This window comes from Camelus ferus, chromosome 7, assembly GCF_009834535.1.
Source record: "Camelus ferus isolate YT-003-E chromosome 7, BCGSAC_Cfer_1.0, whole genome shotgun sequence".
NCBI classification, from domain to species: domain Eukaryota; kingdom Metazoa; phylum Chordata; class Mammalia; order Artiodactyla; family Camelidae; genus Camelus; species Camelus ferus.
Window position 1 is genome coordinate 3,719,379 of NC_045702.1, and position 19,544 is coordinate 3,738,922.

Here is a 19,544-nt window from a genome sequence, read left to right on the forward strand (position 1 = left end):
TTTGCTACAAGTTAACCCCTAAAGGGATGCTGCCTATAAGCTTAAATTATACAGAATCACCCATCTCTGGGAACCCTGCCTCCCAGGTAATGAGTGTTAAGCTAAAGCACCTTTATTTAACTCACAGCAAATATCCTGACCAGGGCCCCCCATGAACGACCAGGAAGGAATGAACACATCCCCTCCAGAGGCCAACAGGAGCCAGGAAGTGTTTGACTCTCCTCCCTCCCCTTTTAGTATACAAGAAGCTGGAATTCTAACTCAGGGAAGGTGGTTCTTTGGGACACTAGTCCTCCAACTTCTCAGTCTGCTGGCTTTCTGAGTAAAGTTGCTATTCCTCGTCCCAACAGCTTCTCTCCTGATTTATTGGCCTGTCATGTGGCGAGCAGTATGAGCTTGGGCTCGGTAGCATTATCGATTGAAAGAAGCACAGATTGAAGATGATGGAATAAAAAATTCAATACTATCCCCTCTTTCTACATTTTCAGCTTGAAAACTGATTTTACTAGCCCTGTGACCATGGTGACTTGCATATAATCATGGCACTCAGTTTCCTCAGGTAAAAGATAAAAGAAGAAATAAAAACTCTGGTATCTACCTTAGTGACTATTATGCAGATGAAGTAAGAGAACATTCAGGAAAAAGTTATGCAAAGTGGAGGATGGAAAAAGGCATCTCAGACCGCTCCTCACATCTTCATTTCATTCAAGACCTTCCCATCTTCAGGCCTCAAGTTGATGTCAGATATGCGAAGTCTGTGTTTGTTTTTATACTTAAGTGTGAAGGACTCCCGCTGGCTCAGAGTTTCCACTGAGTATACTTTACTACAGACGCCTTTGCTACCTGTGCCCAAAGATGGCTTAATAATGGTAATCACCTCCCTATGGCTCTTTCTAGGGTTGGAATATCAGCAAGCAAGAGCTTGAAGAGGTTCTGAAGCCTAGCTGATTTCCTTGGTTTTCAAATAATGAAAAGAAAAGAAAAAAAATTCCAGAGGATGGCAGCCACCTCCCTGAGACTCAGTCCAAACAGGAGGCACAGCTCAGTTCACTCTGAGACCTAGCCTCCTGCCTCCTTTCCCCTTTTGTCCACTTTTCCTCCGTAAGAAATCCTCCACTGAATGAGTTTTTCCACCCCTGAACTCGCACATGTAAGATTACTTTAACAAGGCCCAGGGTATCTTCCTCTCTTATTTTATGAAAAATAAAATAAAAAATTATGAACCTGTTCTGTTGGGTCCACATTTTGCCAGATATATTTATTTAATTACCTCACCATGTCTAAATTTCTCATGACCTCTGAATATTGCATTTGAAAATTTCATTTAAAAAAAGGAAGACAGAGACTCAAAGAGCATTGTAACCTTGCTGCATGAAAATAAGGCAAATTTTCTAAGGCCCTAAAAATATGGGGAGAGGATGAGGGAGGAATCAGATAACTTGCCTCCACCTCTGTGACTAAACTCAGATTTCCAGGCTCTTTGTGGAAAATAATGTCAGGTTTGGGGTCTATAAAACTCTAGTCTTTGCTATACACCTAAAACTAACACAGTATTAATCAACTATACTTCAATGAAAAAATTTTTAAATTTAAAAAAATAAAATACTGCACTTGAGGTACAGCTTTTGACTTACATAAAACAATCCAACATGTGAAACCAGGAAAACAATTACTGCTCATTTACCACCTTCTATTCCTGGAAATTTAACTTATGCATGAGCTTATGTTTGGTTTATGCATTTTACTGAGAAGACGATGACAATTAAAAGTTTAAAAATCAATAAAATGTAAAACCAAAATTACACAAATAGATTTTCACTGATTTCCTGGAAGTCATTAAAGCAATTTATGTTTTATGCATTACATTAAACTTTCTAAAATTCTTCAGGATGATTTAGATTCTGGGTAGTAAAAAGAATTTATTTTTTCTTTTAATTTATATGGGTTTCCTTTCCTACTTCGTTCTGAAATTACCAGCCACAGAAGGAAGCCTCTTGTTTAGCATGGAAGGCTATGAGAGGCTGGACAAGCTCTGACCAGGACATGCCCTTGGGGACTCTGGGCACCAGCGCAGCATCCTTAGGCGAATGCACTAACCTGCATGATGCAGACGTGCATAGCACGTGACCCCCGACTTTGTGCTCACACGGACAAGATATGAGAAACAGCGGCACGTGCCGAGACCTGGGAACCTGGCAGTGAGAGCTTGGGTCTGGCTCCCTCATTAACTACTTGTATTTTGCTGCACTTCAGTTTTTATGAAATGAAGGGATTGAGAATAATTATCTGTGAAACTTGATCCTGTTTCTTTAATTTTTTGATATAGTTTTTAAAGGTTACACTCCATTTACGTGATTACAAAATACTGGCTTTTAAAACACTCCAGATTCGGAACAGAGGATTCTCTATGAGAGGAGGACCCAGGCACTAGCCACAAAGAGGACAGAGGTCAGTGGTCTGGAGCAGGGAGGTCCAGACTCTGTCAGAGGCAGAGGCTGAAGACCGGTAGGCACAGGGATGAGAACAGGCAGAAAGGTCGGAAATTCAAGCCAAAGGCAAGCTGGAGAGAGGCCTGCAGCCAGAGTCACGCCGGGCACCCTCGCAGCTGCACTCTGGCCCCGCGCTGTGCTCACGCCCGCCGCAGGGATGCCGGCCGTGAAGCGGAAGACGTGAGGAAGGAGCCAGATAGGACGTGAACCTTGTGGTGACAGCGGTAAACTGCAATTCACAAGCCTCTCAGGCCTCGCTCCACCCGTACTGGCCTGTGAGCCACGGCTGCCCTGGTCATCGTTACGGCTGCCTACAGAGGAAGTCAGTGATGCTGCTGTGTCCCCAAATCCAGGAGGGACAACCTTTTACCCATGAAAAGGAGGAGAGGCTGCTCAAGCCCAAAGAAGTGGAGACGGGGGGACAGCTTGGAAAGTGGGTGAAAGGAGGGGGAGGCTCTGCAGATCTCAACGGGAGAGGGCAGGAAAGTGTGGGGAAAGAGGGGCTCTCCTGGAGAGGCGCAGTCGTGACATCGCGCTTTGTCTCTTATGAAAGGGGAAAAAAAGGAACCCATGAGAGCCTTTTGATTCAGCAGCTGTAATTTATCAAAATGTGAATTTTGGAGAACAAAACACATTGGGAAAATAAGAGAGGCAAGGAAAAACTAACAGAAGAGGAGATGAAAAAGGATGAGAAGCAACAAGAAGGCTCCCAAAGAATTAAACAGTCTTGGTGAGGAGAAGATGGGAGAGTAAAGTCACATTGGGAGGAATGACATCAGCTGACCATGCTTTGACCTCAAAGTGCAAAGGAACATTACGTTTCGTACTGAAGATTTAGAAAAATAAAGTTGGAGTAAGTCTAGCGAGCTGCTGAGTTACCATAGAAACGTGACGTCACTAATTTGAGGGCCCCAGTAGGGGAGGTTCCCCCAAAACCCTGATTCTCGAGTCTGGGCATTGAATTTATTGGTGAGAAAGACAGGGAGCGTCCCAGTCCCAACAAGGGCTGAGTGAAGGTCACCACAAGCCAGCTCCACACACACAGCCATCTCCCTGCAAAACACAGAACAGACAGTGTGAGGGCGCTGGAAAGCAGCCCAAAGCTAGCAGACTTTGCAGAGGACAGAGTTCGAGGCAACTGCCACAGCTAGAAAGTGAGAGGGAATTCTAGAATGAAGAAAACCAGTAGCGGGGCTTCAAAATCTGTGTATAAAAGCTGCCCAAGGCCCTGAGGGCTCGCGCACACACGGGCGAGGATCGAGGTGGGCTAGGTAAGGATGGAAGAGCACAGCTGCATGTCAGCTGCCCCACCACTTGCTTGCCCACTTTAGTGACAGTCATGACAGAAGCCAGGGTCCTCACTCAACGTTCACAAGGTCAAGGATAAAATTCAAAATTAGTCAGCAAACAGCGGAACAGGAAAATGCGACCCATCCTCAGAAAAGGAGCACGAGCAACATGGACCAGTCCCAGATGACCCCGGCGTCAGGAGGGGAGGGTCTACGTGGCTGTGACAACGATGACAGGAAAACGGGACTCCCACAGCGAATGGAAGGACAGCTGCCTACAGCCTGAGCAGGGGAAACAGGACAAAGCGGGAATTCCAGAACTAAGGAGCAGCATTGGAAGTAAACCGCTGACGTGTGGACAGGAACATGGGGACAGTGAGGGAGAGGAGTATCGAACGCAAAAACTGAGTGACAGCAAGGATGGTATCTGAAGGAAAGAGAGAAAAAGTGAACAGAGTCAGAGACCTGCAGGGGCATAAAGTGCCCAGCATATGAACAACTGTCATCTCAACAAATTAAGAATGGGACAGGGAAAAAAACCTGGAAGAGATAATGGCCGTAAAATTCCCCAAAGCAGTGAATTTAAAGATTCAAGATGTTCTACGAAGCCCCAGCAGACACACAGGAAGGGGTCCACGCCCAGGCTGGTGACTCTCAGATACTGAAAACCAAAGACAAAGAGGAAAGCTTGAGATCAGACAGAGAGAAATGGCACATAGCATACAGGGACCAATGAGTCAAAAGACTCTTCGCGTCTCAGTGGGAAAAATGGAGACCAGAATTCAGTGGAATGCTGAAAGAGAAACCATCTTGTCAACCCGGAATTCCATTAAAGGAAAAAATGCCTCTAAGAATAAAGGCAGAGTGAAAATGCAGGTGGGTCTAGCCAACACTGTTTTGCAAAATGCATTCCCAATTAACCTAAATGGTTTCAGTTGACAGGTCTTTTTTTTTTTTTTTTTCCCCAATGCTTTAAAGGGAAAACGACAGAGACCTTGCCTAACTGAACCCACTGGCATGTCTTTGCCATCTCTGTCCTTGTGACATAAGCGGGAGAAACAGAAAGTAGAAATGAGCAGGAAGTAAGAGGCTAAGTTCATCCGGAAAGAACTCATAACACGTGGGTTACTGTTGGTTCAGGACCTCGGGGGGCGTAATCTGAAACCTGTCCCCATATAAGCAGGGCCAGGAGAGATCAAAGAAAGAGGCAGATCCACCCAGATCGTCAGGCAGCAGTTTTAACAGGCAGGGGAACTTACATCTTCGCACCTGCCTGAGCATCTTTAAGTTCGTAGAGAAGACCTAACTGGGTTCAGTCGCCTATTCTGTCCAGAGGGTCTCAACAGCACCCTCCTCTCCCAAGGCTGTGCGCTTGGAACGGCTCCCATCGTGCGCAGATGTACCTCCCAAGGACTCGGGGTGGGGAAGAGCTGCCGATTGCCTGGGTCCAGCTCACAGGTCAACCAGCTGTCACGTCCTCTGGATGACCTCCACCAACGAAAAAAATGCCCAGCGTTTGATTTGAAGCCGTATCTGAAGCTCCGCTTCAGACCGACAGATTCAGGTCCGCGTTTTAACATCTACGGGAGATTCATGTCCACACTGAAGTTTGAAAAGCGCTGGCCCAATTTGTCTGAGCCAACTGCCTTCCTTATGAAATGATTTTATCTCCATCCACCAATTCAGGCCTAAATTAAATAGACAAGCCACTTAGCACAGCACACAGCACAGAAGCCACTTGAAATGTTGATCAAATAATCAGGTGGAAACTGTTTGATTGAGAAAACAATCAAAATGAGCTTGAAATACCGTATTGCATCTAGTTTCTCGGTAAACAAAATATTTTAGATAGAAAGGTTATTTTCCTCTAAATATGCATGACACTGGAAATTTAATTCTCCAGCCAGAAGGTCAAAAACAGAATGAGAGCCTGTCCCGCAGACCTGAAGATGCTCGTCCCACATCAGTGGCAGTCACTTCCATGTGCAATGACTCCCAGGTTTAAAAAAGCAGTGAAGACAAGGATTAGGAATTAGTGCTGGTGAAGTAAGAAACTGACAACTATGGAAAAAATTTTAAGCAAAAAAAATTTAAAGACAATACATTAAAGAATAATTTTGAAATACATTTGAATGACTGCATATTGAAGTTTAAGTCATCCCTTTCGCAATACTGAGAAGCATCAGTAACCCACACCTTTCACCCCGGAAGACTTGTGTATCTTTTAGAGGATGACAAAGAAATGCACACATTTTGTGTAAATAATAAAACTGCCGGCTCATCTTTCCATAAAGGTTATATTGGATTTTGAAAAAGTCCTTGTACAATGGTATGGAAGTTTCATACCCAAAATTTTAAACTTTTATATTTTTTAGTAATATCCTTGCCTAATATATTCACTAAGCACTCAAAAAGAAAAAACCCACGACCCGTTACAACTATGGAAGACTTAAGTGGAAAATACAGTGAAAATGTAGACACCTGTCTCCTGATTCTGAGCTCAGCAGAGTTAATAGTTTGGTGTATTTTCTGACTGTCTTTTTGTCTATTTTCTTCACATGTCTATTTCTGTGAAATTGGTATCATAAAGTGTGTAGCATTTTGTATCTTTTTAAAAAAGAAAGAAAAGACGCTTAATGAGTTTCTAGAGGGTTATCATCCCAGAGCTGGCAGAGGTTGGCGAGCCCTGTGGATGCAGAGCCCACCCCTGTGGGGCTGCCCCAGGTAGGCTGCACCCAACTGTTGGTCAGACCTCCCACAACTATGGTAGAACAGCCCTGGCTGTCGACTAGTGCTTGACCAGCACCTGATGAGTCCCGTTCACTGTGCCCAGCGCCAGACCAACATGGGGCAGGTAAGGCTGCATGGTCCCAGGGGGACATTTCACCCTCCCAGTCCCAGGGGACTGTCCCTCCTGGAGCGATCTTCTCAGACCAGTGGCTCCTGCCCAGACCTGGGGATGACCGTGGGGCTGGTACCCTCTGTGGTCCTTGGTAGCTGTTAGCAGATGGTCAGTTACCTCCACAGTCAGGAGCAAGGGAGCTACAAAAAGGAACTTTCTTTTCCTAATTCTGGGGTTCCATGTTTGAGAGTGATGCAGGGGTAAAGAACACATCTAAAGATGGCTGAACTCAACCACTGAGTAGCCCCCTAAAAGGGAAAGACAATCAGTGTCTCCCAAGGAAGGTCTGCATGAGAACAAACCACAGGAAGCTGCCAACAGAAATCTCTAACAGTAACCAGGGAGTGAACCAGGTAACACAACAGTAGGTCCAACTGAAGCATTTTCCAGAAATCCCCCGAGATGAACCCTTAGAACATCATGCAAAATAGAAACACACCTTTTTCAAACTTCTAGTAAAATAAACTGATGTTACTGAGTTTATGTTTCATTAAGACTATGGAAACCTAGGTATCATGTGGTGTGTCCAGAGCTTTCCAGGGCAGACTGACCTGCCCCTCGTTCTCTCCAGAACATCCACTGAGACTCCCTGCCGGCACTGCCACCTCGCCGCAGCCGCCGCCGCGGCAAACCACCGAAGATAGTCTACAGACCGCAAGGACGCACTACAACGTGCCTGGGTTCTTCCTTGAGGAAAGGGGTTGGATTTTTATTTTTTCTTCCAGCAGATGGCTAATCATAATCTCATGTTAGGCCACGGGGACCATCCAGGATTTTAAAGCATGAAGGGCAGGTGTGACTAGAGCTGTGTTCCAGAGAGTGAAGGCAACCTCTAAACTTGCATTTGGGTTCTTGGAACTTAGGAGTTCACAGTGTTTGCTCTGATTGATATGCATGATTGGTGATGACGGCTTATTGGATTATTACGATTCAGTGGTCTAAGCATGAGTTGGACACCTGCCACCGGCACAGGGTGATCCCTAACTCATGACCAAAGGTTCTCTAGGACCTTCTAAGTGCTTGCTGTGTGTTTGAAGTCTTCCCGGAAAGTTTTGTTGGTATCAATACGCTGCAGTATTGCCAAGAAGTCACTTTACCATTGGAACCGAAGGCATTTTTTAAAAGAAATTACTGAACGGTCTTCTGAACGCCTGCCTCCACTATATACTCACTGGTGAGAGCAACTTTCTTATTTTTAATTTAAAGTCTTATAATTCAGGTACTACATACTAGACATTTCCTATGGATATTAAATAAAGTATACGTGAAAAGTGTAACTGCTCGAATCATAGTTAATCAGAACAGAGATCAAGATATGATTTGCTGATTCAACTATCTCACCCAGATCTGACTGAAGCAGATAATGCTGGATATCATTTAATCGAAATAAAAATATTCCATCCTAAATCCTAATCTTACATAACTCAACAGACCAGGAGTTGCTTGATCCACCAAATGAATTCAATATCATTATTAACTCCAACTCCAAACGTGTCCAACCCCCAGCAAATAGATATTAGAGGCAACAGTCTTCCAATAACATACTCATCAACACACATGCCTCTGCATATAAAAACGTAGAGGCAAAAATAAGTTTAGCAAGCACAACGCAAAAGCTTAGAGCACAGATTCAGGATACACATCAAAGCTAAGACCCAAAAATCCCCGCCTTCTTTCAGTTAAAAAAAATTAAAATACTCTGAAATATTTTTAAAGTACACTGATGCGTACACGGCTGTACAGCTTCCCTGTGTAACCCAGGTAAGGAAATTCCTTGTAAACAAAACACAGCCTAAGGCGAGCACAGACCCGCGGGCACAGAAGCCGACTGGCCAGGGCCAAGCACGGCTGTGCGCGCAGGTGATCGCCGGGGAACCCAGACCTCCGTGGAGTCCGCTGCTCAGCGCGCGGGAAAAGACGCTCCCCTAGGCTCGCCCCCCTCACTCTGGGCCACTAGAGAGGTTCTGGGCCGGCTCCTCAGGCCGCTGCCCCCACTCTTTTCTCCGAACACCAGTAATTTCCTGGAAATCATCCCAGGCACGCATGGGGCCCATTAAAGTTAATTAAGCACGTGTCCACGACACTGACAAGAGCGTGCGCCCTGGCAGAGCCTAGAATGCTTCCCGGTAAGACCCTTCTGCACGCTTTGACCCAGGGGTCGCGTTCTGATTCCAAGGGGCCCTGCCTCCCACCGCGGACCTCTCCCCCTCCCCGGAAGCTCAGCAATCCGGGGAACCGCCGCACCTGCCCGCGAGCCGGCCGAGCCCCGAGTGGCCCAGAGCGAGTGCACTGCAGAGCCTGCCGTTGGCTCTCCGGCTACTGAACACCACCTATTCTCACAAACCCCAGCGCCCCATTAACCGTCTGGACTCAGGGACCCCCTCCACCCGCCGTGGAGGGGCCGGCGTCTCGGAATCCACGAACCAGCAAGGTCCACTTGCCCGCAAACTGCCGCCTCCGCCTGCTCGCCAGGTCCCGCACCAGCCTCTCTGTCGCGGGTCCCTTACCTTGTGGCTTTTCCCTGGGGGACACCTGACGTTATTGGAGGCTCCTGCTGTTTGATTCATGTCCAGAGGAAGTTGGGGGGGCTCGGTTTTCTACCTTCAAAACTTCCTTAGCGCGTGGAAGGTGGCGAAGTGCGAGTCTCCCGGAGGCGAGGTGGGTGCTCCCTCCCCGGCCAAGTCTGGGCGACGTCTCTCCGAGCGGCAGGTGTCCGTGCGGCTCCTCGTCCAGGGACGCTAAGCCCTGCAGCCCAGCCGAGGAAGGAGAAGCAGCTGCTGGGACCCCAGAGGGAGCCGGGCCGGCGCCGGCGGCTCCGAGGGCGCTCTGCACAGGGCTGCCTTCCTGGGAAACAGTCCAGGACTCTCCAGACCAGAAGCGCGAGCAGATCCAAAAGGAGCTCCGAGGAGGGGCGAGGAGGTACGCGTGCGGGGAGGGCGGGGGCTGCAGGGCTAGGCTTTTCCCGGAGCAGGGGGTGGGGAAACCCGCGGCAGCTCGGGAACCGGCGCCCCTCCGCCCCCCGGGCAGAGGCGCGGCTGCGGGGCGCGCGTGCTCGCGTTCCGCTCGTGCGCCGACCTCTCCCCACCCTCCAGCGCCGGCGGACCAGGCGCCCCGCCCGCTCTTCGGGGGTGAACCGAGAAGGGCAACTCGGAGGGGCGGGCGCCCGCTCTCCCTGCTGCTCCGGCCCGGGCTCCCGTCGCCAAATCTTCCCGGGATGGTCGGGAGGTGGCACGCGAGGCTCTGCCAGGCGCCGCTGCACAGGGAAGGCGAGGAAGTGGAGGGGGCGGAGGAGGAGCTGGGACGGTCCCCGGGCTCTTGGCAGCGCCCCCACCAGCTACAGCTGAGGATGTAGGCACCCTGCTCCCAGGGTCGGCGCTGCGGGGGCGGGGGGCGGTCTACGGGGTCCAGTCTGCGTGACCGGGGCCGTATTTGGGGGAGGGCAGCAGAGTGCCTCTACTTTTTGCAGTGGAAGTATTGGCAGGCCCCCAAGGCTTTTTTTCTTTTCCTTTTCTTCTCTGCCTTTTTTCTTTTGGTGCCTGTGAAGTCATGATCTAATTAGGCCGCATTCGGATAGAGGTGAAAAATTGAGAACTAAGAAAAAAACAAATCAAGGCAGAGCAACCGCTCCATGCAGACTGCATTGCAACATTTTAGAATCACAAGTCTGAGCAGTGGACCAGCAGCCCCCCTAGGACACAGCCATATTATTGAGCCAGATGTTAAGTTTGGTCTAGATTTATCCAGGTAGTGATGGTTGAGTCTGAATATTCTGAATGGAAAATCAAGCCACATAATTTGGTTTCTATTTCCCAATCCCTCCACATCCTTAGCTTCATCATCTATAAAGTGGAGGAAGGAACTGGCTTCACCTGTGAGAACCCGCGTGGCCCACTGGGCTGCTGACAGAGCACATTGCATATGGTGCCCCGTGAAGAGTGAGAAGATCTTCTCAGGTGTTTGCTGTTGTCCGTTGTTATCGCGTTAACAGTCCCAAAATCAAATAGGAAGAGTCTCCATCTTGTAAAATAAGTTAATCATATATGGCTGCTTTTGCCCACTGACAAAGTTCAAAAGCGACCCGTGACATTTTTGTTGTGCAAGTGGGGGGGGGGCGTTTTGGGCACTGGAGTCACGCAGTGGACAGTGTGTGGCTGTGAAGATGGGTGTCAGTTAGAGTCTTGGCTTTGCTCTTCCCAGTGTACATCGTTGGGCAAATTATTTCTCTCATTTAGTTTATGGCTTGGAAGCAGGTGTCATCGTGCTGTATTCCAGGCAAAGAAACTGGCTGCGAGATACTGATGTGTGGAAGGTGCTTAACATAGCAGCAGACGTGCTTCGAGTGGCGAGTCGTTGTGACCGACTGCCTGGAGCGACTGCAAGCCCCTCACACTAACTTACCCTGGTGTTCAAGTCCACTCTTTTCTGGAGGTAAAATCCACAAGTGGGTGGCGCCCTGAGAGTGGCCACATGAAATTTCTCACCCCACACGGCTCCACTCTCAGCCGCCAGCAATTCATCAAAATTCCCACTGCAGCGTCCGCCGGCCTTGTGTCTCCGGGAAGCAGATCTCAGCCCTGACTCCCTGGATTCACTCATCTCTGCAGAGGCCGGGAAGCCCGGTGCCCTGCCACCTCCGTTCTCCTCTGGGTGCGAGAAACATCCTCAGTGTTCAGTTTTTCAGGTTTTTCTTGTAAGGGTGAGAGTGATGGCTTCTGAGCTCTGTATGTCGGGGCTGCAATGACTGTACCTTTTTAGTTTTGGGGTCTCCTGTTTTCGTTTTGCTTAATAATTCTCACCTCAATTTATGTCTCTTCTCTCCTATGATACTATGAGCAGCAAGAAACACCCCGGTGGTAACTCACAGCAGTCAAAAATCCCTTTAGCTAAATAACCAAGCTTATTAGGGAATATCAGAAACCCTCTTCTGTTCCCAGCATGCGTGCAGACGGCTCTATTGCCGAGCATTCTGCCCCTTCATAACAGGCACTGTGCCTCCAGCGGGGTCCCTGGGAGCTGTCTCCCAGCAGCCTTCCAGAACGCAATCACTATGTTCTAATGATTCGTATGAAGGCTGGAAGAGTCGCTGCAATGTGGCCAGCTTTACTAGTAAGTCCCCTTTTCTGAGGGGGAGATGCGGAGCTTACAGAACTGGTAGTGCTCGGTAGCGGCCCCTTGTCCAGTCCTGAATAAGCAAAACCCCACAGAGGAGTTACACTGTGTCAGGCTTGAAAAAGCACAGAAGGGGCCTGAGCAGAAGTCTCCTACTGCCTCCCTTTCCCCCGCCGCCGCCCACTTCCCAGCCCCGCCCCCACCGCTGCTTCCTTCCCGGGCCCCGGGAGCTGGTACCCGCTACTCTGCTGTGTGCTTACCGCCTCCCAAGACCCACAGGCGTCTTCTCCGTGGCCTCAAGTTGGAGCAAACACCGACCACCCATAGAGGCGTTCTCAAAGGTAAAATCCGGACCATTAATCTCCGTTTCCTAATGGCCTTCCTACCAGGAATTAAGGAATCGGTACACAGAATAATTAAGATAGGACATAGACTTTACAAAGGTAAACACAGCCTCGCGTCTCTGGCCTCCTTCAGCCGCTGTTTCCTTGCTTAACAATAATGCATTTTGCTTTTTAATTTAACTAATTAGACATGTAAAAACAGACAAGCGCTGATGTCTAGTATCTGAGGTAAGAGGGATAACCAGAGCCTGGAAGGTGGCTTTCTGCTGACTTGCTCCTGGGGAGAAGCTGTAATGTCACAGGCAGGCCACCACCCTGTGAGGCTTTTCGAATTTTGGGGGCCACTCCATGTTTCTGATGGTGAGATTGCTGAAGTTTACCAGTCCGTCTTCCTGTGTTCACGCTCCACGCCGTGCTAAGCCAGCAGGCTGCAGAACAGCAACCAAAACTGAAGCCGCACTTGGTGCTTTGCATTTTTATTGATTAAAATCTCTATCCATCATAATCTCTTTCAGAAAAGTGGGGTAGTTTTAGGTCAGCCACCTGCGATGCGAACTGGCATCCAGCCTTCACAGCAAAGGCAAGCAGAGGCAAAGGCCAGGGACAGTTCTCACGGTGACTCCATGCTGGCTGTCTCACCGTCAGCGCTGGGTCTGAGAGAAGAGAGAACTGCATTTACTGGGAGTCATTCTTTCTCACCAGTCTAGGAGCAGGACTGAGAACAACACACTCAGCATAGAGGGAGTTTTCCTATAGCGAACCCCTACTGCCCCGTGATTAGTTTAGCATCAGCGTTCATCAGTGGTTACTGGATACCTACGCGCGTCAGAGGGCGCTCTGTGGAGCTGCTGTCTCTGCAGCTCGCTCGTACCAAGCACATAGCTGTCACCTGGGCATCTGGGGTGCTTCTGGAATGCTCCTAGATTCTGTCACCCACTGAGAACATTTCCAGCAGCCCGAGGCACGTAGCGTGAAAGCTCTCTCCTCCTAGGAGCTGGGAAGGCTGTTCACGTTTGCAGGTACATCGCAGACTCCTTGAGCAACAATCCAGGAGAACTTGCCATCTTGATTGCTTTGCCATTTTCAGCCATTGTTAAAAACCAGTCAATTGTATAACCCAGCCAACTGGGGGTTAGTCCAAGTTTGCTTTTTGCAAACAGTGACCACCAGTTAGAAGTCTATGGTAAATGCCCTCTTCTCCAGGGTCTGTTCTTCAGGGAGAGGCTCACATCATAATACCTGTTACCTGTTACCTGTCCCTAGTGTGGGTCCCACGCTGGCTCCGGCTCCGCTGGCTCGCTGGGGCTTGTTGCAGTGCTGGCTCTGTTCTTGTTCGACACTTAACTGTCCTGCACCTTGTTCCCTTGCTTCAGATCTCTTGGGTCTTCCCACCTGACAGCCTGATTATTTAACTTTTAAATAGTCCTCTCAGTGTATTTCATAAAGAAAGAAGGATAGCTATTAAAATCTTGTGGTGAGTGGTGATGGGACTAAAGACACTGCTTGGCTGCAAATAAAGTCACCTGTCCCAGGAATTCTGGATCTCGTTGCACAAGTCAGCAGCACCTAGGGGGAGGTGAAGTCCATGGTATTTTTGCTTTGCTAAAACTTCCACACGTAGCAAGTGCTGACTGTGCTCCGTCTTTAGAAGGTCCTCTGCAGTGGCCGGATGCTGAAGGGAGGGCTCCAGGGTGGGGCTGCTGGATCTCCCCCAGCAGTGACACAGGCTTGGTGGGCATCCTGCCCGTAGCCTCTTGGCCATTTCTGTCCCTCACAGCTCGACTTCCAATTGTCAGTGCCTGTATTGATTGTCCAAGGGCTTTCTTGGCACTCTGCTTGGTGTGTGGTGGGCTGGACGGTGCCCCTGCCGGCAATCCTAACTCACTCAACAGTGGGGCGTGGCAGATGAATGCCCCAGCCCTCAAGCTAGGATGAGATAACTCCGTCTTCCGGAGTTCCCAGTGCCCATGTCGAAGCCCTGTGGCGTCCTCCCTACAGCGGTGGGAGCCTCGAGAAAGCCCTGGCCGATCTCCAGCTCCAGGGAGCTGAAGAACCCATCGGGGCATTTGGTGACGTCAAGCCCCCCTCTCCCAGCCAGTGATAGAGTGTGGCGGGGTAGTCACATCTCTTGGAAGATGGGGGACCTTGCTGATGGGCAGCTTTCATTCAAAGGCTCCCCAAGAACATCCTTAGACCCTAAAAGGCACCCAAGCTTCTCTCCCTCACTCCTGCACTGGGGTCAGACTTGCGCTGTGGTCTGGTCGCTCCCAGGGCACCCTCTCCACTTTCCTTCACTTCGGTCTTTTCCCTAATGAAGGTTTTTCGTGTTTACTACCAACGTGGAGTCTGTTTCTTGACGAATGGGGCCAATACACCCCACGTCCCCACTCTCCTAGTGGTGTTTCTGGAATCACCTTCCAATTTAACTACTTGTGCATGATAAGCCTTGATTTAGAGTCTATTTCTAGGGGGCCCCAATCTAAGACACATTAGGAAGTACGACCTCCCAACCATAGCCTTAGTTTAGTTTTATTATAAAATCACGTAATAGAACCAGAAGAGGTTTCAGCAGGGATGTAGCCCAGAACACCCATGTTTCACATGAAGGAGAGGAACCCGTTCCCCTCCGGCGAGGCACAGGCAGGAATAGCAAGAAGATGCTGCAGATAATTATCGTGAACTTGAGTGTTACAGACGGGCGTTCTGTGTTACTGGAGGAATCATCCCACACAACTGATACAAAATACGTTGAATTGGCAGCTCTCCTACACCAGTACCAATACTGGCAACCCCAGGGCACAGAGAGCCAAGGATTGGTGGATTCCTTACAATGTGAGGTCAGAGCCTGGAGCCTGGGTGGGGAAAGCCGTTCACTCACCTGTGCACAACTGCCCTCCAAATGTCTGTGGAAGCTGGTGTGACTAACGTTGTTGAAGGAGTCAGTGTCACTTCTCAGTCACTACATGCCACTGGTTCACCTGCTAGCCAGTAAGGTCATGTGAACGGTTTTGACATTTGCTGAGGTGACGTACTGTTAGGAAAATTTGTGGAGTAATGATCTCTTCCACTTCCTTGCCCCAAATACACCATGCAATTGTGACTAAGCGAACCGCCTCCTTCTGCCTCTTTCCCTGATGAATAAATCCCAAATCATAATTCACTTCTATTGAGCTGATTCGGAGGCACTACTGAAAATGAATGGGTGCCTTATGAATTGACTGGGGGTAGTGAGTTCAGTGTACCAAATTATTACCTATGAACTTTTGTAAAATATTCGTATGACAAAGCCCATTCTCTAGGTCTTACTATTTTAATTAGATGCTGTCATCAAGCCAGTTGAATCTGGCAGAGGGACGTGGAGGGTTGCCACCTTGTTTTTCTGTAGTGGTTTTTCATCATCTACCATCCTTCTCCGGCCCTTAGATCTGCCGACTCCTGCGTTCTTCCTGACCGCCCCGCACACCTTTGCTTTCCTGAGTTGCAGTGTTTCACTCTCTGTCCCCTCTTCCATAAAACTTGGACACATGCTCAGTTCCTCAGTGGGGCCTGCACACTTAGGACCGTCGGTTCTATTGACTCCAATACATTAATTCCCCAGGAATTTACATCAAATTATGATATTAATGGGGTGTGTGTGTGTGTGTATAGATATGCACAGAGATACATAGATACATGTACAGCTCAATTATGACCTTAAATTTGCATCTCTTCAAGCAGTTGTCACTATACCCACTGGAAGAACTGAAATATTTCAGAGCAGAGGCATAAAAAATTGCTCTAGGTGATGCGTACTTTTTAGAGAAATAAATGAATTATTCCATTTTGAAAAAAATAGTCGTCAAGGCCCTTTCTGTTGACATTGGTGGATCTGGCTGGGCTCCCCGTCCAGTTAATGATTTTTGAATTGCGTCTACAGCTTCAGTAGTTGGAGCCTTACTAATTTGGCAACAGTCTGGGCTGATTTACTCCTGTATTCTCTGTGATGAGGTTCACTAGGCAAATCGATAGCGCAAACGAAACCAAGCTCCTTAAGAGAAACAAATGTTTCAAGCAACTTACCATATCAGTTGCCTTTATTATTGTGGGAAAATACACAAAACATAAAATTTGCTGTCTTAACCCTTTTAAAACATGCAATTCATTGGCGTTAAGTGCCCTCACAACGGTGTGCAAACATTGCTACCATCTAGTTCCAGAACTGTTTCATCGCCCCAAGTGGAAACCCCATTCTCGCTGTAAAGACTGTCCTGGAAATCTGCATGCGTGCTCACTGCAGCGCTTTTAGCAGTGGCGGGGGCTGGGAGCCCGCTCGGTGGCCTCTGTTAGGAGAGTGAACAGGGGAAGTGTGTGGGTGCCCTGGAGACGCTGCTCGGCGGGTACACCGACGCTGGACCTCTGCGGGGTCGTCAGACACTCGTTCCCAAGCGGAGGCTGCAGAGGTCACCCGCCCACGCTGCCCCCAGCTCCCGGCTGGGGCGGGATCAGATCCTGAAGCTTTGCGACGGCTACGGATTATTGCCAAAGGAGCGGTGTGGCACAACCAAGGTTTTTGTTCTGATTTCCTCGAAGTCTCCCGTGGGCCGGGCGGTGACTCACATTCAGCGGTTGTCACCGTGCTGCGCTGTCCTCTCAGAGTGCAGCGAGCAGGCCCCACGGCCGGGAACAGAGCTGCACCCGGGCTCTTGCTTCCTTGGAGAGGAATGTTCATCTCTGTTCCGAGACCGCCGGCTGGAGTCAGCCCCATGGTGCTAACTGCCTGCGTGAGAGTCGGGAACCACATTCTTTGTGTGCTCAGGCAGGAAGCCGGCAGGCGACCATGCGTGTGAGCAACAGCTCCCGCAGCAGGGATCTTTAGTCCAGACTCCTGCTTGATGATGGCACGTTCGGGTTAGATGTCAGTGCGTCCGTTCACTGTACTGTAGGTGGTGTGGCCCTTCGGACCTGTCCGTGCAGGTGACCGGGAGTGGCCCTGTGGAGGGCGCAGGGAAGGCTGCGTGCAGGAAGAGCGCGTGGCTTTCCCCTTGAGGACGCAGCGGGATTTCAGAAGATAGGGGTTCAGGTCATCCCGAGCCATGGGCATCATGTAAGTAAAGGTGGGAAGGAGGAATTTTCACAGTCTCTCTTGGTAAACCGGGCAGGTCAGTCTAATTCCAGCAAAATGGTTCTGTAGAGAAAAAGCAGGTTGGAGCTTTGAAAGCTGGACTCCTGCGCTTGGACTTGGCCTCATGGCTAACAGGCAGAAAGTGGCTGGCTAGGCCTGCGTTCTTAGTGGGAAGGACGAGTGTGCTGCTGGGATTCAACAGAGACAATTTCACTCTCCACTTGTATCTGCAGATTCGGCTTCAACACCATTTCTTATGTTCAGCAGTCACTCAGGAGGTAGCGGCTGTGTGTTGCCGTCTTGAGTTTTCCAAGACTCACCGCCCAGTGAGTTCTGCAGTGCTCTGTCAAGGAGGAGGGCCCAGGAAAGCACCGGCACAGCGCCTGTGAGTGATGGCGGAGCTGAAGGCCCTGGCAGGGAGATAAAACATTATTAATAGGATAGGGCTTGGCGACGCCTGTCGCCCGAGCTGCCCAGGCTCTTTCTGTGTGGCGTGGAAGATTTGCCGCCGCCACTTTGATTTGTAACGGTGGGCTATCAGCTCCACTTACACTGCCCATGAAAACATATAGAATAAAGTTGAGCGTTCACTGAATACAATATTTTTGAAGGAGCTTGATCTTTCAACACAAAATGCATGCTTTGTAAACGCAAGTAAATTAACAGGACACCAAGAATCATTGTTGAGTTATCCTGCGTTTACTTGGGGTGGGAATGAAAACAGAGCTCCTAGAAATGGGAAGACGTTAAGTTAAAGCATGTTGCTTGGGCGGCGAGGACACCATAAAATTTGCTGTTTCGCACTGACATTGTTCGTAACCTAATAGGCTCGTCATTAAGTTCTCAAAGAGCAAGCAATTTTTATCATCGCCACCTAGGCTAGTCCTAAAGGAAAGAGTGAAATAATTTTCATTTAGGTGATCTCAGAGCTCCTTTTTCCCTGCAAAACTTCTATGTTCTTCATGCTTCCATACGGAAGTAGTAAAGGTACAGAGCAAGAGGGGCGAGGTGGACGCCGCCCTGAGGACGTGCACCTGGGAGCCTGGGGGAGGTGGCGGGCAGGTCAGAGCAGTCGGAGAAGGCGGGGTTCAGGTTCGTCTGTACAACAGCGTCTCCTGAAAAGGACTGAAGCAAACATGACAAAATGTTAACATTGGAGAAAAACAGGTAGGCTGCCCAGTGTCATGCAAACCCCTCCATTTGTTTGAAATAATTTACAATTAAGTAGAGTTATAAAATAAAGCCGTGATTAAATCACACAGTCTTAGATCAGCTGTTTTGATTTATTTAAATGCAGTTGAACGAGCAAGGTAATAATATGGCTTCAGGGGGAGTAGGTAGTCTTTGATGAGAAATCGTATTTTTAAGCAACTGCACAGAAAAATTTAAACTTAAGGGATAGTTTGTTCAAAATGGTATTACTCAAATTCCTTACAACCAGTCCCACGGAGAGTTGTTCCTAAGTCTAAGGACAGTTCGTAGTTCATTTTCTGGTCTTTATTGGTGGCTGCGATCGTCACAGTCCAGCAGGGTGGGCAGGTGTGCGGAGAACCACCGTCACTGGTCAGCTCACTGAAGAGAGACTGAACCTAGCTCGCCTTAGCTACAGATCTAGGGACTACTTCCGAATCTTGGGAAAGTATGAAAAATGGCACAGAAATCTGAAAATCAGTGACGTAAATAGGCCCCTCCCCTTCCTGCTTGCCTGTTTCTCTCTGACCAGCTGCACACCACTCTTCACAGCAAGGCCGGTTCTCCCCCAGCCCAACTCTTGTCCTTCATGGCGGTACGTTCTATAAAGTCTCGTGAACACTGAATTGGCCAACATGGAACCACTGCTCTGGGAGGAAATACAGGGCTGGTTTCTGCAAGCCTCTGGTCACCACATTTTTGTTACCCAACCGATACAAACCTTTGATGTGTGTTTCTGTGTAAAGACGCCTTATTGAATACGTATTGTGGATTCAGCCACATTGAACTCGTGGCCAGCAGCCGGGCAACTCACGCCTGAACAAAGCTCACCCAACACACGTGGTCTGTCTGTGAGGCCCAGCCCCGCCTTGCTGCGCTCAGGAACCCTGGGCAGCCCTTCTGCACTCTGCATGGGGGCCTTTTTCAGCAGTGAAATCACCAAGAAAAAAGCACAAAATGTGAAAACGTGGCACTGAATAACAGTGAAAGGGACTCTGGTTTATGGTCTGAAACAAGGAGGCAGAGCCTGGCCCTGTCTGACCTCGGCTGGGAACGTGCGTGACAGCAACTCAGAATTGTCACCACCTCGTGCGCACGTTTGTGAAGGACTGCAGAGGT

The 19,544-nt window shown here is 49.1% G+C and overlaps 1 protein-coding gene across 1 annotated transcript in view; it reads right to left on the reverse strand.

Moving 5' to 3' along the window:
- The window catches only part of DPP6 (dipeptidyl peptidase like 6), an 846,041-nt gene extending 836,195 nt beyond the window's left edge, over window positions 1-9,846 (reverse strand). The window contains exon 1 of the mRNA XM_032483043.1: window positions 9,188-9,846. Within this exon, the coding sequence (XP_032338934.1) occupies window positions 9,188-9,247 (60 nt within the window). The 5' untranslated portion in view covers window positions 9,248-9,846. The remainder of the gene's footprint in view (window positions 1-9,187) is intronic.
- Between the last annotated feature and the right edge of the window lie 9,698 nt (window positions 9,847-19,544).